At 33.1% G+C, this 9,603-nt stretch overlaps 1 protein-coding gene across 1 annotated transcript in view; it reads left to right on the top strand.

Annotated features, from left to right (window-relative positions):
* LOC107667894 (adhesion G-protein coupled receptor G7-like) overlaps window positions 1-9,603 on the top strand; it is a 21,719-nt gene that overhangs the window by 1,754 nt on the left and 10,362 nt on the right. Inside the window, exons 6-14 of the mRNA XM_016459634.1 lie at window positions 326-462; window positions 565-684; window positions 772-932; window positions 2,580-2,729; window positions 3,033-3,145; window positions 4,552-4,880; window positions 5,301-5,382; window positions 5,966-6,124; window positions 6,367-6,526. Of these exons, the coding sequence (XP_016315120.1) occupies window positions 326-462; window positions 565-684; window positions 772-932; window positions 2,580-2,729; window positions 3,033-3,145; window positions 4,552-4,880; window positions 5,301-5,382; window positions 5,966-6,124; window positions 6,367-6,526 (1,411 nt within the window). The remainder of the gene's footprint in view (window positions 1-325; window positions 463-564; window positions 685-771; window positions 933-2,579; window positions 2,730-3,032; window positions 3,146-4,551; window positions 4,881-5,300; window positions 5,383-5,965; window positions 6,125-6,366; window positions 6,527-9,603) is intronic.

The following is a 9,603-nucleotide window of genomic DNA, read 5'->3' as shown; positions in this document are numbered from 1 at the left end:
AAAAAAAAAAAAAAAGAATATTAAATATCACTACACTAAAAGTTAGAAAAAAATACTAAGTGCATTATATAATACTAAGTGCATTATATATTTATTTGTCCCTTTACAACATTTACATTTAGATATATTAATTACTCAACAAAACTTCGGAAAAATAGATACCGTGGTAAACAATTTCTTGATGTTTCAAACATTAAAAAATACTATAGAAAATGACTAAGAATTGTATTATTATTATTATTAGGCAACTATTATTATTATTATTATTGTTGTTGTTGTTAGGATGGATATGTGTTTAACTTTTGCATGTGTATAATTTCTATAGTCTCACAAAGACTTTGGAGGATTTTGCTTTGAACATGAATAACATTAACTCTAGTGTACTGGTGCAACCAAACCTAGCGGTGCAAAGCATCAAGTTGACAAATTGGACCCCACAAGTGCAATTCTTCTCTGCAACAGGTCAGTGCCAAAACCTCATATAAAGTGTAATTATTATACATCTGTGTTGATATCAGAAAGACATCTCTACTTCTTAAACTAAACTAAGCTGCATTTAACTAGGACTGTCAGAGTATTTTCCTGAAAGAATTGGTCTGGGTGCAGACGCTGCATCTTCTTCGGGACGTCCCGCTGATCTCGTGCTAAATATCAAACTGCAGAACCATTCCCAGAAAGACTGGGGTACCGTTTATGTTTCTGTTCTCATTTTGAGGGATTCATAATTAAAACTCAAAGTTTTGAATACCTTTTCCCTCTGTTTCCCCACAGGGAACATAAATCTCGGTATTGGAGTGGTGCTTTATGAAAATGATCAGTTTTTCAACTCAAAACAATTTAATAGTGAACTCGATACCAAGAGAAGGGTGGTGTCGGCCAGCCTGACAGACAGGAGCTTGCTTGATAACGTGGAGTTCACCATCAGACCTGAGGTAAATGATTGTAAAATCATAATGATTACATAAAATATAGCAGCTTCTCAATCACTCGTGTTATTAGTCAATAAAACACCTACATATGAATTAACGTACAGTCAGTTGTTACTTCAAAATAAACCCTGTCAAGGTGATGAGGATCAGGTATGACCGGTTTGTATATTATACTGCTCAATTTGCAGCAACTTGGCCCAAAAAATAAATAAATAATAATAATAATGAAACGAAATAATGACAATAATGATGAAACATTGACATAGAAAAAAATGAATTATAATTTATTTATTCATATATATTTATCTGAATATTTGAATAAATTAATATGTAGTAAGGATATAATAAATGAGGAAGAAAACAAGTTAATTAGCTAACTAGTTAAAATTACTGAGTGCATTTCTATTTAAATTAAGTTTTTTAATTGTAGTTATAATAATTTTTGTATCTTTGTTCTCAGAAATAAATAACTAAGTGCATTGTAAAATAACTATGTAAACACCAAAACGCCAGTATTATTCTGATTTTATTGCATTTAGAGTAAGTGGCGAATAGTGGATAATACTGTAGCCTATATAATGCATCTATTGACGGAATAAGGTTGCGCTGCTGAAGCGAGGCTCGTGCAGCCTCTCCAGGAGAAATCAAAACGCGCAACACTAAGAAACTCAGCATCCTGAGGTAAAAATTCAAAATGGAAAGTTTTTATATTTAAAATACAGTTAGTTAGGCAACATCACACAACGTTTTCACCATTACGAATGTTTAATAGTTATATAAACAGTTCACTAAGCAAATACAATAATTTTAGGTCACTTACATTTTAGGTGGAACACAGCGCACCTCACAGCAACCAGCCTATTCATTGTTGATTGATTCCGTGTTTTGAACTAATCGGTTGAGTCAAAGTTTCATTAGCCCACGCAATAAACATCTGATGAATCTGCCGTTTGAACGAATCGTTTGAATGAACGACTCAATGACTCACTCATTAAACGCTCACTACTGGCACTGGTGTTTTAATTTCGTTGAAAAGTATGATTTCCACCATTATTTCTTGTTTGTATATTCAGAAATGTTTAAAATAATCTCATAATATTATTTAATGCCGTTGTATTTTTCAGTGTACATGATTTCATTTGATAACGTATAGATAATCACATTATTATAATTGAATTTATAGATAAAAAATGTAAGAATTTGAAATGAAAGTATTAATGAGATTAGTGGGAAAATGCCCTCTATAAAGGTAAAAAAATGCCCTTGGATAAAATATAAAAAAAACATGCAGATTTATATGTCACAGCTGATAGAAAACTGATGAGAATATTGCTTCAGATTGTAGATTAAATGTAAGAATTTGAAATGAAAGATGAAGTATTAATAAGGTTAGGGGGAAAATGCCCTCTATAAAGGTAAAAAATGCCGTTGGATTAAATATAAAAAAATATTCAGATTTATATGTCACAGCTGATAGAAAACTGATGAGAATATTGCTTCAGAATAAATCATATTTGCAAAAAACAACACACACACACAGATATATATATATATATATATATATAAGCTCGATACCATACAGCCCCCCCACATAACAAATCCCAATTTAACCCCTGTATATATATATATATTGTGTCTTTATGTTTCTAGAATACATCCGGCTCAGCATCTTACGACTTTGCATGTGTGTTTTGGGACTACACTCACAGAGACTGGAGAACAGAGGGCTGCGTCAAAATGCGCGATCCTAGTGGAGTGCACTGTGAATGTAACCACACCACCAACTTTGCAGTTCTTGTGGTTAGTTTATCATACATGTTTTAAGCTAGTGAGCTGCCTAGATAGACAGCATAATGGAACATAATTTCCTATAGAAACTCTCTATATATGCAGTAAATAATTTTCCTTGCATAAAGGGCAAAGAAGACACGACTCGTAACTGATTTTAAGAGAATCTGCCGTTAGCATGATGCTAAGCTAACTTAATTTGTTATGTTAGCTTACCTAATGTGGTAGTTAGTACAAATACACAGAGCACTTTAATGTTTGGTGAATGTAGGTGAACTGTATATATTTATTATCGAGATTTCTCTCTCTTTGTAGAGCTTTAGAGCAGACTACACTTATTCTGAAGCGTTAAACTGGATCAGCATTGTGGGATGCAGTCTGTCTATTGTGGGTTTGGTTCTCACCACAGTTTATCAAATTAAGACCAGGTAAATGCACTGGATACATTTAAGAATAAATGGACCTTTACTGTACTGTACCATGGTAAACTAATTCTATCATTGTACAGTATACTGTGATTTAGGGCTGCACAATTAATCAAATTTCTAATCGCAATTACAATTACGGATGCCACAATTACATAATCGTTCAAAGCGGCAATTAATGGTTAGTCCACTTATGGTATTCTACGTGCTTAAGATGTGTTTTTTTTTTTCTTCCATTGTTTTCATTTAGTTTTAGTATAACATTATAATATCATGCATATTTTTACTTTTTAATTTAAAGAAGAAACCAATCCAATGTATAGTTGACATTTGAGGCTTGATACCATAGAAAAGCAATAAACGTTTTTGAGTTTGAGTGTTTTCAGCTTGTTTATTTTCATATAAAAATAAGGCATGCAGTTCCTTCAAACAATGGCATAACGCTATTCAAAACATAATTTAATGCAAATTGTGATCATCGTAATTAATAATCGCAATTACAATTTCAAGGGAATAATTGACAGTTATGATTTTTGTCATAATCGTGCAGCCCTACTTTGATTTCATACTATTGAATGAACCATATTCATATGTTGCAATATTTAGGGTACTTTCGTCTACTTTAAAGAATACCATGGTATTACCATGCTACACTGAGGAAAATAAGCCTTTCTTAATCAGTATTTTTTTCTTATTTTCCAGTAAAAATATTGAAACATTCTTAATCACGGTAAATGTATTTAGAAACAAAATTGCTCATTTGTTTACATAGAATATATTGAAATAATTAAAGTTCTCCATACTTTATTTATTTATATTTTTAAACAATTCTAGCAATTTTTAGTGATGTGTGCTTAAAAAACATATTTTGCCAATAGTGTAAGATAAAATTAAATAATAAAATTCAAATACATTCTTTATTTTATTTTATTTTTATTTTAGGGATATCTGATATATTAGGACCATATCTATTTTAGATAATTTAACGTTCATTCTTTAAAAATGCTATTTTACAACACTGTTAAATGTAATCTTTAGCAAATCAATGAATGTTTCATATGTACATTCAATGTTGTGATGCTTAAATCTACCTGTTTTTAATTTATTTGGACAAAATAGTATAGAATTTTATTATTGTTCATGTGTCGGTTATTCACCATAAAAAGCAAATAATTATCAGCATACTGCCCAGAATTTATTATCGGTGCATCTATAATATTTTTTACTGGAAAACAAGACAAAAATACTGATATTTTGCAACATTTATTGCAGATCATGTATTTCTATTTTATCATGTCCACCAAACTAATAGTAATTCTATAGAACTGGTTTGTGGAACAGTCAAAATTAAAGGGTATTTATTTTTTTTAGATTAATTCTCTTGATTTATTTTTTCATAAACTCTACAGGAAACAGAGAGGAGCCAACTCCACTATGCTCTTGGTGAACATCTGTTTGTGCATGACCACCTACTACCTGCTCTTCATTTTTGGGATCAACAACCCGGTCCAGAGCTCAAAGGCATCTGTTTCAGAGCAGAACGTTATTCCTTCTTCAGATTTGCAGGAGAAAGTCGATCAGGGTCCTTGTACAGCAATCACGGCTCTGTTGCAATACTTCCTGCTGGCCACGTTTGCCTGGAACATCCTGTATGCGGCTCATGTGTTTTTCCTCATTCGAAATGCCCTCAGCGGTCCACCTCGAGCTTTCCGCACCATCGCCATGACAGTCGGCTGGGGTACATTTAAACACACTGATATTAAAAGTCATGACAGTTTGATTCTGTTTACATACATAGTTTATATTTAATAGTAAAATTCTGACTGATACTGATTTCATGTTATTGTATGTTAATATTAAAATTCTATACTATTTAGTTAATATACTACTATAACAGTAAATAAACGATCATTTTAAATGCTATATGTGAATTTAGGCTTCACAACATTATAAAGTACAGTATGGAAATGGATATTCTTTTTGAGATTAGCTGAAGATGACATTTAACTTGTTAATTTATTGTTATTATTAAAGATTAGCGTTTAAGTGAGCAAAAGTAGCCTAATCTCAAGATATAAAATGAGAAAGGAACATGAGGATAATCATATCATTTATTATAATCATTCTGAAAAATCACATTCATATATAATATGTCTAGGTCTGCCTGCTGTTATTGTCGGCATCTCGCTGTCCACCACCTACAGCTTTAGGAATCCTTTAGGTTATCGACAAGAGGAGTTGTAAGTGAAAAATCGCTTCTATCGCTTTATCCACCTTATATTTCACCGCGGAAGTAAGCTATTTCCTGTGAATGTGCAAGACTTCCACTTCTTTAGCCACTAGAGTTAAATAACTAGAAGAATAACATTCAGTAAATGGGGAAAACTCTTCCCAGATAGCACATGTCTGTTAAAGATATCTGATAGGAAACGTCCTATAGATGTATTGCAGATGAGCAAACACTCTAAAAAATACACCTTACAGATGTAAATGAAGATAGACGTCTGTACGTGATGTACGTGTGCTATCAGGGTTTACACTGCAAACCTACAAACCATAGTGTTTATGATTACAAAAATAAATTAAAATAATATGATTGCACATCAGTTTAAAACATCAAGCAGCATAATGGACTGTTTTTGTGCTTTTACACAAAGTTTTTGACACCGGAAGCTCACATTAAGGTTACAAATGTGGTTATCCCACACAAAAAAATATAGCGTTTTATTTGTAGTATTGGGTGCAAACAAAATCTTTTTAATGTAGAACATTACTTACACATTCCTCAGTATTTCTCGTTCTTTATTTCTCTTGTTGTTGTAGCTGTTGGCTGGCGTCTCTGGACAAGGCGGGAAGGTTTGATCCGAAGCGGCCGATGTTGTGGGGTTTCTTGCTCCCTCTAGCGGTCATGTTGTGTTTTAACACATCTCTGCTGGTCTACTTCTCTCAAACCATCTGCTGTGCGAATCCCAACCTCAAGAGGTACGTAACTGAACCGTGACCGAATGGTCCATGTTTAAAACAAAAGTTCAAGGTTAATGTAAACTTAATTGATGCTGTTAATAACATTCCCTTACTACAATATAATCAGTTTTGGTTTGAAAATAGTGCGAATTCTTTCATGTGACCAGTATCTGAGGTGTAATTCTCAGAGTGGCAACATTTGCAGTTCTGTAATAGTTAATATTTTCTATATTATTTTAATGTTCATTCTGGTTCTTTAGCTCACGAGGGACTCCTATGAAGAAGAAGATTTTGAGTAGTTTCTCTCTGGCTGTGGTGCTCGGTTTGTCCTGGATCGTTGGTTACTTTGTGCTCATCACTCATGACAAAACACTTTACATCATTCTCAGTGTGGTCTTCTGTCTCTGCAACACCACACAGGTGCGTTAATACACTATACTTATTATTATTTTTGATAAACTGACACTAGGACGGTATTTCATGTTCAGAAAAGATTTTTGTTAGATTTATTCAAGCTGATGTTTTAAGATATTATGTATATCTCTGTCTTGCATTGATTGGTGACTGACCACTACATTTTCTGTCTTTCAAAGGGTGTTCAGATTTTCATTTTATTCACACTGCAGTCTTTTCTAAGGACAAGGACTCGATATAAACTGGATTCTAAGACTGAATCAAAGGGGGAGCCTTAAAAATAATGGACACAAAAAGAGGACAACAGACAATATCATATACAACTCTTTTATTATTATATTTATTTTAATTGAAACTACTGTAATTTTTTGGTGATAGAAAACCATTTGTCTGGTGACATTTATTTTAATTAAATGTAATATCAAATGCATAGTCTCATACTATACAAGTAAAGTTGTTGATTTTACAATGCAGACAGTCCTTTAACCATTACTTTAGTCTTTAATTTTTATTGGACTTGCTTTAGAACAAATTATGGATTTAAATTTACTTTGTAGTCATAAAAACATGATATGGAAATGTATGTGGTTTGTTTATTTTATTTATTCTTTATGGCTCTTAAGGTTCAGCAAATGTGAAACAACACATACTGTAACTATAGTTTAAAGTAATGTTTGTTATATGTGAACACATTGTCATGGGTAGGTTCCACAAAAGGCAAGTTGAAGATCCATTCTAATCTAAGATCTAACAGTATTTTTTAAAAGAAAACTAAAGTCTGCAACAAGAAAGTCACAGGCGAACAACACAGGAGTAACAGGACAAGCCAACCCCAACAATGACGTCAGCGCCACTGATTAATTGATTTATTAATAAATAAATAAATATAAAAAATAAAAACATAAATCAATCATTTAATCAATAAATAGATGAATAAATAAATAATAGGTTTGCGTTTTAATAATTGATTAATAGGTTTGCGCTGATTAATCATTGTTTAACACACATTAATGACAGCACATTAAATATGTTTATCAACATCAACAAGCCTCTGACAAAAATACCAGCATTACCTAGGAAACACTAAAAAGTGCATACTGCTGTTGCTCGCGCCATGGAGCGTTGTTAAAGTCACCGCTGAACGCTGTTTCACAGACGGCACTTTGATATCAGACAGCCAGTGATTTTTAAAATAAAAAAATCAGTTGGAGAGCTACGTAAATATGACCTGGGGGGCACCAATTGACTCGCCCTGCCATAAATAATTTATTGTAGCCTATTCTTTTTTATTACTATTTCTCGTAATCGTTGCGGTATGCTTCCCTAACACGTCAAATTTCAAACGCAGCAGGCTCCGGTCAGAAGTCTGTGGGATTCCCTGCACATTGCCAAAGGGGTACCCAGTGCGTTAACAAATGACGCCAAGGGATCCTGACTAAGCATCCATATGTGACGAGTTGGGAGTGAGAACGTGTTGACCCCAAACATTGACAAGATCCTTAACAAGCCAGGTGTATAAAGTACCTGGACAGTAAAAAGGACAGTTCACCCAAAAATGAAAAACTTGTCATCGTTTACTCACTCTCATGCTGTTCCAAACCTGTATCAGTACATCAGCACAACAATCATGTTGATAACCAAACAGTTGCTGGTATAGCCACTGAATTACATAGTGTTTTTTTTCTTCCATATGGAAGGCAATGGCTACCAGCAACTGTTTGGTTATCAACATTCACCAAAATATCTTCTTTTGTGTTCAACAGAAGAAAGAAACAGACAAAAGCAGGAATAACAAATCCTAAACTCTAAAACAAAGAGCCATTTCAGCATAAAAAGGTTCTTCAGGATGATATGGTAAATAAAAACTGTTACTGCATATAAAGAAACATTTTTTTAGAGTGTAGGAAACCAGGAACAAGGAACAAGGAACTCAGAACAAGATTAAAATTATCTTAAGATAAAAGACCATGAACACAGGTGACTGCTGTAAATCTTTAATTGCAGCTGTAAACTAAACATTATAAAAAAAAAAAACAAAACATCCAAGATATGCAGGGGTTGGACAAAATAATGTGAACGCATGGGACATAAGCAATAGTTTATTATTAAGGTGTTTTACCACTTTTTACCGCATTTGCCTTTAGTACAGATTTCAACCTTCTTAATTAATTAATAGATTAATACAACTTCTGAATAGTTTCCACTTGAATGTTGTCTATACAATAAAAGCATCTGCCAGTTGCTTTAGCAAAATTCTCTGTAAAACTGTCCACAGTGGTTTGATAATATTAAAGCTAGGTGATTTGTCTGGCCAGGGCAGATGTTGAGTTTCATCTTGGTGCTCCAATTGTCCAGGTTTTATGATCATGACACCTTTTCTGCATTTTAGCACTGTGATTCAACTTTTAGCAGTTGCAGATCTTATATGGATGTTGTCTTCGTTAGGTTCTCTGTGGTTAGTTTTTGTGGAAGCATTATCTTTAAGGCAGATATTGAGGTTTTTCTGTCACTTTACCTGCAGTAGTTCTTTGTTGGTTGGACTTACTCCTTCCTGGTGTTCAGTGGTCCCTTTCATTCACTTTCAGTTTTTAGACACTTTTCTTTCTGCAGATGAAGTCTTGTCATGCTTTGTCATAATGTTCTTAAAACACCAAACAATTGGGCTGTTAAGGTTACAGGTAAAAAAAAAAATATATATATATATATATATATATAAAATAGCAGCTTTTTTTTTCACTGTATCCTACAAAATTGTATTAATCCCATTACAATGTGTGTCACATTATTTTGTCTAGCCTCTGATATGTTCTGTGTGAATAACATATGCAAAATATGCAATATACTATTATTGTGCAGTGTAGGGGTGTGCGATATATATCGTCTGCGATAATATCGTAATTGTTGTTTTAACGATGTGCGATTTGACATTATAGAGTATTTTGCAAAAACCATTCAAAACATCGCTACAGAGCGCATGCATACATTACGTGAAGTCTAGACTAGTGCGTGTGCGCATTTAGAGTGCTTTCTTTCACTGCATGATTCAGTCTATTAAAATGCATTTAGAATGATCACAAATTCAA

This window comes from Sinocyclocheilus anshuiensis, unplaced genomic scaffold (assembly GCF_001515605.1).
Source record: "Sinocyclocheilus anshuiensis isolate Anshui unplaced genomic scaffold, SAMN03320099.WGS_v1.1 scaffold2293, whole genome shotgun sequence".
In the NCBI taxonomy this organism is placed as follows: domain Eukaryota; kingdom Metazoa; phylum Chordata; class Actinopteri; order Cypriniformes; family Cyprinidae; genus Sinocyclocheilus; species Sinocyclocheilus anshuiensis.
This window is presented reverse-complemented; position numbering and strand designations above follow the sequence as displayed.